The sequence below is a fragment of the Erpetoichthys calabaricus genome, chromosome 12 (assembly GCF_900747795.2).
Source record: "Erpetoichthys calabaricus chromosome 12, fErpCal1.3, whole genome shotgun sequence".
Classification (NCBI taxonomy): Eukaryota; Metazoa; Chordata; class Cladistia; order Polypteriformes; family Polypteridae; genus Erpetoichthys; species Erpetoichthys calabaricus.
Genome location: NC_041405.2, coordinates 96,085,790 through 96,101,738, shown reverse-complemented (window position 1 = coordinate 96,101,738; position 15,949 = coordinate 96,085,790). Strand labels below are relative to the sequence as shown.

The following is a 15,949-nucleotide window of genomic DNA, read 5'->3' as shown; positions in this document are numbered from 1 at the left end:
CTCTAAAATTTAAAGACATATATTTATGGAAGCTTACTGATCTATACAAATATCAGGATCTACTTTAATGTATCTACTAATTTCACAGCAATCCCCTGATTTAGCTGTGTCAAGGAAATAAACAGAAAGAGAATGAGATCTGTAACATTGGTACCACCAAATGATTCCATCATGGTCACAGTATCAGATGTGCCCACAATTACACACTCTGTCATCCTGAATAAAAAATAAATAAAGGTTTTTTTCAAGGGTGCCTGGGCTATCTGCTATCTGGTAACATTATGAGTAGAATAAAACAGAGATCTGCGGTGGGTTGGCGCCCTGCCTGGGGTTTGTTTCCTGCCTTGTGCAATGTGTTGGCTGGGATTGGCTCCAGCAGATCCCTGTGACCCTGTAGTTAGGATATAGCAGGTTGGATAATGGATGGATGGATGGATAAAACAGATGATTTTCATAAAAATATGGAAAAACAAAATTGTCCCTCTGTTAAATAAAGTTTATAAATGACTGACAGTATTCAGAATCTTGAAGAGCAAACACAATTTGCCTTTAACAGCAATCACCCTAAAAAAACAGGACATTTTGCACCCGACATTTTTAGTAAAGAACATGTAAGCTACAATATACATTGTGCATGAATCTGTGTGAGTGAAAGAAGACAAACCCAAATCAATAACTGACAACAACAGCAACAATAATAATAATAATAATTAACATGGTAACTACCTTAAAGCAAGTATGTGAAATTCCAGAATACTGTAAATAGTAAAAAGAAATCTTAAGGGCAGAGGTACCACTGAATGCACTCAGTAGCTGAGATTATTACGGTTAGCCCCTGTCAATGACAGAAGAAGGAGAGTGCTATTATATTACTGCAACTAGGTTAGACGGAAGAATTGAGGCTATGCAATAAAGTCTAGCAATTGCAACAGCTCCAAGATGTTAACAGGCAATTTAGCAAGATTTAATTTCATCACTATAACTTCAATCTCATTGTCTTTAATAGCAAATATTGAGAAACAGAGATAAGCGTCTCTGTAATTCCATTTAATTATTGACTACTTAATATAATCTGTAAACATACTAGGGTCTGGGTGGAGGTGGGGGCAGCAGAAGATGGAAATGGTCTCCATGCAGTGTCCCTTATCTTACCAATAAAGGGAATTTCAACTATGTTATACAGCTTGTTGAATAATCCATCTCTCAGAGACTGCATTGGGACACTTGCCACAATATTACATTATACAAGAGATTTATTCATGTTATGAGCAAGTTGTCTATCAAAATAACATTGTGTGCCTTTCATTTCTTTATTTGATCTCTGGTATATTAAAAAACAGGCTCCTTTTGACAGCCTTAGTGAAAAAGCTTCTACAAGTGGCTTATTTCCCAATAGAGCAAGCTGTTATGTGGTTCCATTTATGTAGCAGTGCCCTGTTTTGTTCAATTTTGCCAAGGAGGAACAGTGCATCTTTACAAGTGTGAGACACATTTTATTTAGAAAAATCAAATATGATGAATATCTGTTGAAAGTCACAAGAGGATTGGGTGGGTTAGGGGTCAAGAGAATAAAAGGACTAATCTTTTTAACCTTGCACTTGTCTGGCTGTTAGAGATTTCATAACATAATATAACATAATCAAGGCTATTTAATCCAACTCACTCTTATAAGGGGCCAGGGACTGCTCGGACTTTACAGCCTATCGTGCCAAGCAAGAACCCACACTGAATGGGGTGCTTACTCATATACTGTACACACCCAACAGGGCCAATTCTAAATTCCCAATTAATTTAATTACACATCTAATGGAATGTAAGAGGAAAACTGAAGTAACTTGAGAAAGAACCCACAAAGACACACAATAAATATACTGGATCCTCATAAACAGACAGACAGAATTTTAGATCCTTGACATCCAAGGGTAATTAACCAGACTAACCACCACACCACTGTGCCACCAACAACGTTTGACATACTCTGAATTTGCTGTCTGCCTCACTCAAGCCTGATATTCAAGTACGAAATTTAAATCCAGCCAATAGGAATACACACATTTATTATCTTGGCGACCTTATGTCATTGCATGCTTTTTACTATGCCTCTATTTCCATCTCCTTTCTGATACTGGAGTTCATCAATGGCCTGTGAAGACTTCTTGTTTTAACCAGGGCATGAAAAGAAAGCAGAGGGAAAGGAAAAGTCAAACAATGGTCAAAAAACTAGCTGGGGTTCATTACCAGGAAGTACCAAGGTCATCAAAATCAAATTTGAATTTCAAAAATCACAGTACAAAAATGCACGTGTCTAATTTTAAAGTGACGCTAACAAATAAGTTTATTAACAAAAATAAAAAACATTAAAAGTGTATTGTTTTTAGTAAATGCTTAAGCTTGGACACTGGGACAAGTGTAGCACCTTGTTTTATATTGCCAATGTTGTTACATCAGATGTATCATATGACAGGCAATCAGGGAACTGTAAAGAACATGGTGACATCCCTGAGAAAAACATGAAAAATTTAATTTCAAAAATTTAAAAATACAGATTAAAATAGCCATGCAGTGTACAAAGCACACAACCGATACGAGGAAATCCCAGAGATTATGATAATGATATACATTTTCTGAGGGGCATAAAAGCAAATGCTTCATTACCAGCTAACACGTTCCATTCAATTTAATGACCTTTTACTTCAGTAGGGGTTTGCACATAAGTTGAGAAGTGAGCAAATCAGATGGTAACTTAGAGAGGAAGAATTAATCTGATTGCAAAAATGATTTCTAATAGAGAAGGTCACAGGTTTTCAGGTAATCAGAATTTTGACCTATCCATAATCTCAGAAATTTTTAATTTACATTTTAAACTGATATACAGAAATATAACTTATTTTTTTACTTTTGCTATATTTATATATAGATTAAAATTTTATTTAAACACACAAATGAACAATTTTGCTTACACTACCAAAATTATTTTCATTAACATTGGATGGTACAGGGGAATGATTTTAAACTCTACGTCAAGGCCATTTTCAAGTGTAAACATCCAAACACATAATGCTTAAGGTCAAGTATGAGATTCCATTACATAAATCAGGAACCAGCCAGACACTCTAGATACAGAGACAGACAGAGGAATAATGGACATTTATAGCAATGGCATTACTGACAGGACAATATTTGAATATGATATTAATGAATATGATAATAATATGAAAACGACAAGAATCTGGCCAATGTTCCTGTATTAACTGTTAGACCAGAGACCCGTAGGTTAGACAGTCCTCCGGCCGAGCACACAAGTGCAGCACCCTCTTGATTTGATGATAATGATGATGATGATGATGTGCACAATTCCTGTGCTTTAAAAGCTAATTGCTTTCAGATGTTAACACAGAATAATAAGTAAAGCTAAGCACAATTTTTCTGTCCTTCTATTGTTTATTTTGAGGATGTGTGTATGTGGAAGGATAAGGCCAAGGCTATGAAACAAAACTAGATTTTTTCTAGGAGCACTCACCACTGCAACATATGACTGAATGACTAGCAGATTCTCACAATTTCAACTGATCACTTCAAAACTGAACTGCCCCAACTTTTCCTTTCCTCTCCTGCTCAAGGGCTGCCGTCTTAATACATCCTGTTCTCAGTACTGCTTTGTTAAACACTGTGAGTAGAATTGCTATTTAAGAAGAAAACAAAAGATCCATCCATCCATTATCCAACCCACTATATCCTAACTACAGGGTCACGGGGGTCTGTCGGAGCCAATCCCAGCCAACACAGGGCGCAAGGCAGGAAACAAACCCTGGGCAGGGCGCCAGCCCACCGCAGGGCACACACATACACACACCCACACACCAAGCACACACTAGGGACAATTTAGGATTGCCAATGCACCTAACCTGCATGTCTTTGGACTGTGGGAGGAAACTGGAGTACCCAGAGGAAACCCACACAGACACGGGGAGAACATGCAAACTCCACGCAGGGAGGACCCGGGAAGCGAATCCGGGTCTCCTAACTGTGAGGCAGCAGTGTTACCCACTGCGCCACTGTTCCACCCCAAAAGATCCACAATTTCAAATTAAGTAAAAGGAAATTGATAAAAGGTATTGTTGTGCAATGTGGCTCAGACAGAATCTGTTACCAACGTCATGTACCAACTTTCCAGCTACTTGGGCTTAGAAAACTATCCTTTAACATAATTGTGATTCCAACCTAGCTAAACTAAATTAAAAATGTATTTAATTAATAACGTTGTTACTTCATATAGTTGGCTGTCTTCTCTTTCTTTCTTTCTTTCTTTCTTTCTTTCTTTCTTTCTTTCTTTTTTTCTTTCTTTCTTTCTTTCTCTTTCTTTCTTTCTTTCTTTCTTTCTTTCTCTTTCTTTCTTTCCCTCTCCACTTGCTTGAACAACACAAAGCTTTAATGTTACAAATCAATTCAAGTTAATTAGCCAGTAAACAAAGGTGATATAATTTGCAGAAGCAACCTGCTGCTCATGCCTGATGATAAGATGCACATTTGCAAGTTCTCTACCAGGGTGCCAGTACATGTGATGGGCACAGTATGGTGGCAGATTGCCTGAAGGGAATATTCTATAGAGAGAGAATTGAGTGGAAACCTAGATACAAATTGGGGCACCCTGTTAAACTTTTTTCCCATCCTTTATTGTGGGTAGGGAATTAACCAGAGGGAAATTAATAAATTATTGTTTTGTATTAAGAATGTAGTTAATGTTCCAGTGGAAATTCTTCTATTATTTAATTTTAAGTGTGTCACAGTGTCATTTTGTAGCTTTCGCATTTTATACTGTGTTGATATGGCTGTCTCTAAGAATGCATCATGCACCATGTCACTTCACTTTATACCTTCAGTGCAGAGTCCAGAGATTATGGATTCTAACCATGAACATCTGAGTGTGTGGCAGCTTTTAGTGATTAGAGCCTTGTGGTAGGTACTGTCCTCTTGACTTCATTTATTACCCAGTGTCTTGGCTTTGGTAAAAGTTTGTGTCCTGGTTAGTGAATTTTGGCAATCCCTCCTTTTAACTTGGACCCAGTTTAGTGCTTCACTTTTGGCTTTGTCTTCTCCGACTTCTGGTACTGACCCTGTCTATGGTTTCTTTAGCATTTGTGCATCTCTCCGTCTAGTTAACCCATTTAAACAACAGGCAATTTAGGAGGGAATTACTTAAGCTGTGGTCCAGTAAATTACCCTGAATAACATATGTGGTGTAACATTACCTTGATAAACATGTGCTCTTTTTACATCTGCAATAATGCCATTTTTCACTAAACAACCAGCTTCAAATTGCTTAATTTGAAAAAAATTGCAACTGAAGGCTGGAAACAATATAGAGCTAGCCCAAATATTTATTGCAGAGAAACCTGATAATTCCCGGTATGTTAGAATACAGAAATCTAATTAAGCACAAAGATGATTTTCATGCCTGACTTACTGTAGGTACTGATTTGAGAGTTTGGAAGTTATGAAACCTTGCAACCTTGGACAGAGTTTACCTGCCTTCTTTTAAAGGTACATTGTCGGATGTTAAGAATTAATGGCAGGCTCATAACTTGTCATTCATCTTATTTTACCACAATACTAACAGTTTGTAGGTGCAGCAAAAGTAAAAGAATAAGGAAATAAGACCAAACCATTCACATGGGTTCATTTAACACATTTGGATAATATTTACGTGAGAAATTCTGTCAGAATTGGATAATTTCCATAAATTTGTTAAAGTATCAAACAAATATTTGAATATACACATTAATAAAACAGCAGGGTAGGGAGGTGGTTCAGTGATTAGTAATTAGTTCTGGGTTTAAATCCTAGCTTGTGAGCTTTTTGTATGGAATGTACATGTTCTCTATTAGTCTATATGTCCTTTTTGTATTCCAGTTTTTCTTCCACCTCCCAAATATGTGTGTTTGGTAGCTTAATTGGTGATTTTAAATTGCATCCCCATAGGTGTGCAAATTAGTGTGCCCTGCATTGTATTGGCATTCTGTGCCGGAATGGGTGCTACATGTGCCACTTTTGTGCCACCGTATGTCTAAAATCTAAACAGGCTACATTATGAATAGAAGAGAATAACTGATGGAATTTCATAACTCTTTTAGGAAAACTTCTAAAAGAATACATCAGCAACAAAGTCAAATTGCAGGGAAATTGCATAATTAGCTGTATTCTTACCTTAGAAAAGTAGAAAATGAGAAGAGCAGACTAAGGACAGAAAAATAATTTCACATAATCACTATTCTTTTACAATATGTACCGGTAAATCATCAGAAATGACTGTAACTTCAATTGGTTCTTAGAACTCGACACTGTTTCAGAAAAAAAAAGTATTTGTATAACTTTACTACATTGAAAGGACTGAACACGGTTTTATTAAGCATATATCCAGAACCAAACTTATAGCAGATTCTCCATTCTGTAACTTGTCTTCATCAAGAAATGTAAGTCTTTCAAAGTAAAGTGTTGTGCATAACTCTTGTTTTTTTTTTTTTAATTTCAGCATATGTCTCAACATTTTATCACCCACTTTAAATATGTCTACATACTAGACATACTGTATGTCTTCTTAATAAGTGTAACCTATTTTTAATTTCCTCCATTTATTAGAAATATATATTTCATGTGTATATGACTATGTATACCAAATTGTATATAAAAGGCACAAAGACAAGACATTTATTGAGAGAGCGTACAGCATGCACACTGTAATTTTGAGGAGGTAAATGTACCTGGTATAAAAGGTTCAAAAATGATGCTTTGTTACACAAAATGAGTACAGGAAAGTGCACACAAAAGGGAGGACTCAAACCATCAACAGATCAAATGTAAAACAATAGGTTGGCTCCTTCTCTTGGCCTTCCTAGATCTTCTACCTCTGCCTATTCAAGGACTTGCCCACCATAGAAGCATCTTTCTTCATCCCCTATATATGTCTCCCTCTCTCCATATCCTGGTCTTTTTTACACCCTCTCAGTTCAGTGTTCATCCCACTCTCCTTGAAGCCCTACATTCCATTCATCTCTGGCACGTAGCCCATCTTAAACCTCATACTGTAATCACTTCCAACCAAGCTCCAGAATCACTTCTAGGGTCTGGGGCAGCTTTCTGTTTGTTCCAGGAACCCCAGATCAGGACACCTTCTCACAGCTGCTGGTGTACTTGCACTGCTGAGCTTTCCACTGACCTCAAAGGCCAAGATGTCTAAGATAGCTCTCCTGCTGCCTGAACTATCACAAGGATAGCAGGCCTCATGCAATTCTTCCTACTGCTTCTCTGTATAAGAATAGAGTCAAATATAGCATATGCCCTTAATTTTCCATACTTGTAAAATACTTGCAAAATATGAAAGAAAATAATAACTCTCATAATGTATGAAATAAAGTGAAATGTGGCCAAAATGTTGCTTGACAAGCTTACAATTTTGTTTTGTTATTTCCTTTAATTACGCAGTAAAATAACAGACATGACACAGAGTGACTTGTGACACTCTTCATTTTTTTCCACAGCTCAAGAATACACTGCAACTTTAAAACACCAATCCCCTAATGATACTCTGTATGAAAATCAAATTCTGCTTCTTTATTATTTATCAAAATCACCGGTGCCGTCAGTCACAACAAGGCTACTAGATTTGACTTGTCATAAAAAATGCCCTTTATATTCCTGGCCTTTTAATTATACATTACTGCGTCTTTTTATATATTGAATAGCGCTGATACTGCAAAGAGCCTGAAGGCAGACTTTTTTTTTAATGATTTCTTTCTTAATTTCCGGATATTCACAAATCTTTTATAAAGATTTAAAGGAAAAGATGGCATAACCAAAATATAGTGCTGCAAGGTATACAGTCAAATGCAGAAACAGGATACACGGTGAAGCAACATTCAGTCAGAAAAACAATAGATTGCATTCACTTTTAATGGAATCCAATGACAGATGTGTGGCGCTGCTCACTTACCACAATACCAAACTGCTCGGACTCACAGAGATCGTCATATTCACTTTTCAGCTCTGCAAGAGCATTCAGCTCCTTTTGCTCTGGTAGATTCTTTATCAGATTCTGTGAGGGGGAGAAAATGCCACAAAGTGAAATCATGTTTCAAGTAAGGGATACAATATTTTCAAAATTCAAACTAATTAGGCAAACATATATTTAAAACTAAATTAACAATTGCCTACAACTAAAGAATTAAAGAATACATTGAAAATTGTGGACCTGTGTATAGTTTATAACAAAGAAGCGGCAACAGAAAAAAGGGATTTTGAGGGCATAAGAAAGGTTATGGTTTTATATGCTGCCAAATGATTGAAATCCACACCAGTGAGATGAGATCTCCTTCAAAAGCAAGAACAGGCAACAGGCCAGGGAAAAAAAATCTTACTGGCATGGAATACTGGAGCCAGAATTATAAAAATGGCTGGAGATTAATTTGGGAGAGGGATGGTGGAGGTTTCTGAATTGCTGCTTCTGTGATGAACAAGTCACTGTGCAATATCACTTAATCAACTGCTTTAGTCTGCTCACATTCACTTTGGTGTGCAAGTGCATGAACCACCCCAATTGACAAGTAGGGGCAAGAGATGTTGGGGCACGCAGACTGTTTATTTTGTCCACAAAGAAACCAAAATTTTGTATGTGTGAGTCATTTTGAGATTTATTTTGATTGTAGAGGGCAGCTTCCTATCAAAATAACAGCACTCTTATACGTTAACTGCTAAAATACAGTGGAATACACTAGTTTATACACCCATACTGGAATCAAGATGGATAATATTAGACTTTTTCACCTCAAATAAGACCATCAACAAATACTATTGAACTGAAAACAAATGGGCCATTTTTTTTTTAGAAAAATGATCAGAAATCTTTCAATGCCTTGGTTGACTAAGTGTACACACTTTGTCATACTTTGTTGAAGCACATTTTGAAATGCAATCCTAAATTAAAAGGGGGTCCCAGGGTAATGCATACATTTTCTTTAAGATTAAGAGGAGCGGGCCATTTCAGGATATCACTCACAGATGTAATTTTGTAACGTTACTTAGTCTTTGTTGGTTTTTCTTTGGAAAATTTTGTTTTCAATGTCTTCTGCCTTTCCCTGCATCATTAGGCAAACAATTGTGTTGTCTTCCCTCATTTCACAACTGGAATTCACTTTCTACTTTTTCTGCAATAATACCCATTTTTTCTTCCAAAGTTCTTTAAAGTTTTACTGGTGTAATTACTTTATGATTTTCCTTCAGAAAAGAAGTTTAAGATCAGTATACACATTCAGCACCCAGTGCTTTTTTAATAAAATTTGCTTAACTATACATCTACACATTAAGTACAATTTTCCAAAAAAAAAAAAAATTTAATTTTTGTCTTTTTTGTATTCTCAGTTTATTATATTACTGATATGATACCCACAGTATATATTACTTTAGGTGAGCTGGTACTTTCCTTTTCTAACCGACTTCTTCAATCACGCTACACTACATGAGCTTTGCTCCATGAAGCATTGAATGATCACCACAAAGCACCAATAATATGAGCAACGAGTTTTCCCTGAGATGTAACGAACACCATGAAGCACCAGCACATGAATGACTAGCGAGGAGAGAGGCCTCCAAGAAGTATCAAATGATTGCCACAAAGCACCGACACATGAACAATGAGTGGTTCCCCAGTGGAGTTTTGGGAACATAGCTGAGCGGTACTTCCAAATATCTGCTCAGAAGGAACAGTAAGTGGCAAAATAACAGTAGCAATTTAAAAGTGCGGCACAGCACCCTGAAAAAGGCCATCAAGAATCAAATATCGTTCTGTGTTACTCCATATCGGCAGTTAAAGAATGCCTACCAGTGACCCATGCAAGTCCCACAGAGCCTCAGTTGCAATGACTTGAACACTTTGTGACCGACATACCGCCAATTTGACATGTAGTCAAATGGCCTGTCCCAAAAGGAGCTGTAAGTCAGGGAATAACTGCATATCCAAGCACTGACAGGACTCCTGTCTACTGGAGGAGTACCATACATGTGAATATATAGATAAATTAAGCACAAATAATAAGCACTGCCAGGATAGGCTCTATCCTTGTGGTCCTGAATTAGACGACACAGTAAACACAAATACAGTAATCGATGGTTGAAGGGAAAACACTAGGCTGTTCAGCCTCTCTTGTGCATATGCATAAAAAGTGAATTACAATTCATTTACATTTATATATAATTCTCTTTACTTTCCTTAGCAATTGAGATTATATCATGATATTACTCCAAAAATAAAAGACAAAAGATTCCCATGATAAAAATGACTCAAAATACTACATAAATACCAAACTACAAGACCAAAATAGACAACTTGACATTTAAAATACAGTTAAATAAATAAAATGTAAAGGAACTGAAAACCATTTTCCCCAATTAAGACTTCAGAATTGCAACCAAGCCAGAATGGTATGTGCACTTTAAAACAAAAAAAAAAAGTATTTGACCTGCTGCACAGTGTGATATTTTAATTTAATTTCTTCCATATGTTATACCTAAAGCTAATGAAGCAATGATGATAAAGTGCTACTAATTTAGTAGACACTAGATTCACAGTGAAATCGCTAGCTTTATATGTTTACAACAACATGTTTCAGAACCAGATGCTCCGGGCATTGGACTTGGCTCCTGGTTCATTTCCCACCTGCTCATCACTGGGTGATCACCAGCAGGTCATTTGTACAGTATATCTGTAAAGAGTTTTTAGCATTTGTGAAATTTGTGTCTCCTAAGGTGGGCCTCTGAAATAGGTGCTGAGCCATTTTCCCCTTCCTAAACTCATTCTATATTGTAGGTACATATCTTGTCATTACTTCTCTTGTATGTACTGTTCCTCTGCATGGCATACAGCAGATGTTCTGAAAGGGCATCTCTCCCTAGGATTGCACCCTGGGTTCAGTCTTGATGTGTCTTATTCGTCATAGGAAGTACAACAGTTCTGAGAGTTAGATGATGAGCTGATGAGCTGGGTTAGGCAGTGTGGCCTGTTCCCATCAAAACATTTCTCCATTCATTGGGTAATATTGAGCGTGGTTTTATGTTAGTATTGGTCATCTTATATTAATAGTTATTTTTCATTTAGTAATTACCAGGAACTACTCTGTTAGTTATACTTTCAAAACTGTTATGTTTAAAAAACCGAAGTTACAGTTAGTCACAGAAATTCCACGACAAACAACTAACATTAGGACATCGGTCAATGCCATTTTTACATCATATGAAATGGAATCTGCTGTATAAGAGCCAGCACAAGCCTATTTATGCTACGTTTCTACCTCCACAACATTGTAAAGCCCTTTTAAAAAGCATGTATTTAATGTAGTCTACTACTGCATGTAATTCCATTTTATCATTGCTGATATTTTTAATGTGACTCATTGTTACGTAAATACTTAAAAAATGAAAATATGGTAACTGACACTTGATTGCTGAAAAATAAAAAATGCTGAGACTTTCATATCAGTCAGCTTAGTCCCCAAATGCACCTGAATGATTCATCATGCGTACATTTTGCAACTTATTTTTGGCTTCCAGTTACTTCTAGGATAATAATAATAATAATAATTCATTACATTTATATTGCGCTTTACAGATCTTAAGTCTCATCCTGACCCATTGTTACATATTTCTATGATTTTTAATGTAATTATCTGTTCTCTTTTAATTTAACCATCATGTTTTGGGCACTGTTTTGTTCCTGAAGGATGCAATGTTGTTTTGACGATTGGAACCAATTACTATCATATGTCAATCAGTGAGGTGGTACATAACATCATCGGCCTTCTCATATAAAAATGGAGCCAATATACTGTAGTATCATTAGTATCGCATGGTTGAGTCAAAGAAACGTTAAAGAATAGCTTTTCATTTCATTGCCAGTTGAGATTCTTTTTACATTATAGACTCCTTATTTTTATTTTCTGATTTCAATTTTGATTTCTTCTTTTTGGTTTTGGCATTTTATTCCAAATTTAGGCCTTTGCCTGGCCTCAGACCCCACTTTGCTTATCACTTTCTTTGGTCTTTCATCCCATGGTTACTTTTTTCTCACAATAACTTAAGACATACACAGGATTTCCATATCACCTACTGTACATGTACCTGGAAAGTTATTTAACTTACTACATCTAACCTATGGTCTTCACATATGTCATTCTAAATAATCTTTATTCTGTTACATCCTGACTAGCAATTGTTCCTCCTCTCTTCATATAATCTAAAATGAATGTTTTTTTTCCTCAGTTCCTGCTTCCAAGATGCCAAACAAGCTTCATAAGAATATTGAAACTGGTTTCACTTGCAAAACTGACCCCTCTTGAAGAATGCCTCTCATTGCAAAGCATCTTGGGCTTACTAAAATCTTTTATCAACAGAATTAACATAATTATTCCATCTGTGATAAGAGTATACATTTTTAAAATGTTTATACAAAATGGCACATACTACATAGGCTACATATGTAAGGCGTCTTTTTAAAATAGCAAGAAACCCAAAACAACACAACAAACTAGAATCTTATTCAACTGAATGGGGTAAAAAAAGAAGGCCTAAGGGAAGCACATGTCATTCAGATACAAATACGGTATTTTAAAGCTTTCATATGATTACTAGGCATAAGTAAGGATGAAAATGGCATTAAAAGAATACTTTTACAACTTAAAAACTTTGTCCCTTCATGGAAAAGAAAACAAAAAATTGCAAGGATAACAATTCAGTTGCCATTCGTTTAAAACACATTTTTAACAGAATGTATCTGGATTTATTCAGTGGACTGGGCGTTTTATGCCTGGTGTGCCCAGCATTTTATTAGATCATCTTTCAAATTTCTGCCCTTATATCGAGGCCAAAATCAGGAATGAAGCTTAGACCTGCATGCCAGTGCATGATCTACTTAGTAATTGGTTCTCTAGGGGTGACTTGATCGGCTCACGAATTACGGATGCTAAAAACATTGACATTTAAGAACAGTGAAGTCTTATTGTGCAGAAACCACATTAATATTTTATTATAGACTAAAGAGTTTACGATAGACTTGGCCAGGATGTGTTATTTAAACACGCAATGGGAAATTATATGAGAAGTGCAACAGAACTCACAGTATATACAAAAACGTTGCTTCAAAATAATGCAAACAAACACACACAAATATTTCCAAGCATATTTAATCAACATTATGTTCGCAGATAACATGCATAGGCAAAAGTATCTCACATTAAACTACTTAACTGCAGCCATTAATTCATAGTAAAGAAGCATTTCCAAACTATTATGCTACAGCCAGAGTTTGTTCCCTGGCCATTGTGTACTTCTTTTTATTATTATTTATATTTTTATGTAATTGCTGCTAACAGTGTTATGTAATAGCACTCTGAGTATGAAAGTTTTATTGTTTATTTATTATTTAGTATTTATGTATTGTGTATTTAAGTGTGTGTACGTTTCTTGTATTCTGTGGGTGGAACGACCATGATGTGACCTCTGTATTGTTTTCATTTAATTTTCTGGTTACATAGACAATTTGCTTCAGTTTTTGCTTTTCAGGTCTTGGATTTTAGATTGGGATTTGTGTGCTCTGGGCTGGCTTTTTAGGTAAATCCATTTTCTTTCATTTTGTCTCTTTTTTGCCACTTTTGTTTGTTTTGTATAATTCAAATAAATTATTCTTGTTAGACTTCAGTTTTTTTCTTAGTTTTATCACACCAGACAATAATAGTTAATTATCTCCCTTGTAAGGTAATTTTGTAGATTTTGGACATTTTAAAGTATATTTTATACCTTAAAAAGTCAGGGCTCTATTTTTAGCCAGTGCAGCCCAAAGTCTGCATGTTGTTTGTTTAAATTGGTGGGAGGGTCTGGTGAAGGTCCTTACTTGTTTAATGGGTCTTTAATGCCATCTTGGATGGGTATTCCTGGCACTTCAATGTGGTGGCCATCATTAGTGATACACTCTTCGAGATGATTTCTGAATCCTCGCATGACTCATTTGGCAATTTCAGGGGAAATAGTGGCGATTTCATCGTCCTTCAGCGTCCTTGAGGGCTTCAAGGATTTGAAGTCAAGTGTGTGTACACATTTGACTTGAGATAGCCCCACAAGAAGAAATTGCACAGAGTGAGATCAGGCGAACGTGAAGGCCACCTAATATCGGCACCAAGGGAGATCATCTTCCCTGGAAAGATCTCCCGCAAAAGTTGCATGGATCACTGCATTGTATGAGCTCTTGCTACATCCTCTTGAAACCAGGCATCCACCACATCCATTTCTTCCAGTTGGGGCCGCAAAAAGTTCTCTATCATTTCAATGTAACATTCTGAAGTGATGGTGACCATTGCTCCCCCCTCCTCAAAATAATAAGGGCCTACAATGCCAAATTCTGCAACTGTGCACCAAACAGTAACAAGTTCATTGCACAGGGGTCTCTGATGAAGTTCACGAGGGTTAGTTTCAGCCCAAAAGTGAAAGTTTTGCTTATTTACACAACCATTCAAACGGAAATGTGCCTTGTCATAGCACATGACGATGGCATCTCGATGAACGGTTTGCAGAATGTTCGCACACAACTCTCTACTACTCTCCCAGTCTCAGTGAGTTCCTGCACTACCATCATTTTGAATGGATGTAAATTAAGGTTCTCATGTAAAATACTCCTCAAAGACGTGCTGTAAATGCCTAAGGCTCAAGCATGTTTGCGCGCTCAATGTTTAGAAGACTGCAATATTGATGCCCTTACAGCTTGGATGTTTTCAGTCATTCGTACAGATCAAGGATGGCCTGGAGATTTTCTCTTAAATGTTGAACCTGTCTGTCTAAATTTAGCCACCCACTGAAGGACTGTTTTCCAATTTGGGACGTCACCGTTGGGAGGAATGCTGAAGTGCTTTCGGAAGGCCCGTTGTGGAGTGATGATGGATTTGTTGTTTTTGAAGAACACTTCGACAGCAAAAGCACAGTGCACTACAAGGGATTGTCTATCAAAGGACCCCCACCCCAACCAACTCGGCTGCCTCTACCTCGCGTAATGACCTCAGTATTTCATTTTGGCTCAGCCTGTATATTCTCCTCATTGGACTCCTAGCAATCTTTTTTTATTAATTCTGCATTTTTGACAAATGTGCCTCCAAAAAATCTTCCACACTAGGCATAAGAGCTAATCTTAGAAAGTTAATGTTTAATGTTAAATTTATGTAAGTGTTTGCTTAATTTCTATATAATGCCAGTTTCTCATAGTTACTTAGAATATGGTATATAAGTTTTTACCCCTGTAAGATAACACGAAATAAAACTGTCTTAGCTTTATCTGTAAAACTAAGTGTTAATTAAGCCAGTTAGGAAATAGCCTCACTGCTAGCATGGGCTGTTACACAAGTTTGCAATTAATGAATTGGCATAAAGTTTTCTGACTGTGCTTAACAACTGTATGACCAAATGTAGAGAAATGATATATAAGCTTTAAACAGAACTTTTCTTTTTTTAAATATCAGTAGTAATTGGGGATTAAAAAGTTGGTACAACGCTGGGAAAATTGCATTCGCAAACGAAGGTGACTATGTAGAAAAGTGATATAATTGTGTTTTGAAATTCTTAACAAATAGAGTTTAAAAAAGTGTGGAAACTTTTTGAACGCCCCTCGAACATTCCTAGTGACTCAGACTCTGTCTATACTGATATTTGTGATTTTGCTCCAGTCCCCTTCCTCACCATCCCTCACTCATTGGCCTTTAGGTGTTACATGAAAAGCACTATTTATGCCTCACACTGCAACAGTTCCTTGCTCCAGCATTACCTAACTTCTAACAGTGTTTCTTCAGCTGATTTTTGCATACACCTTTGGTAGAAGTTTGTTGGTATTCTTGATAATTTAACTTTGGATTTGTTTTTGTTTTTAACT

At 36.4% G+C, this 15,949-nt stretch overlaps 1 protein-coding gene across 6 annotated transcripts in view; it reads right to left on the bottom strand.

Annotated features, from left to right (window-relative positions):
* Nucleotides 1–15,949, bottom strand: part of diaph2 (diaphanous-related formin 2) — a 1,308,662-nt gene that overhangs the window by 521,757 nt on the left and 770,956 nt on the right. For all 6 annotated transcript variants that reach the window (XM_028815924.2, XM_051935345.1, XM_051935346.1 and 3 more), the window contains one exon: nucleotides 7,988–8,089. In XM_028815924.2, coding sequence (XP_028671757.2) covers nucleotides 7,988–8,089 — 102 coding nt within the window. The remainder of the gene's footprint in view (nucleotides 1–7,987; nucleotides 8,090–15,949) is intronic.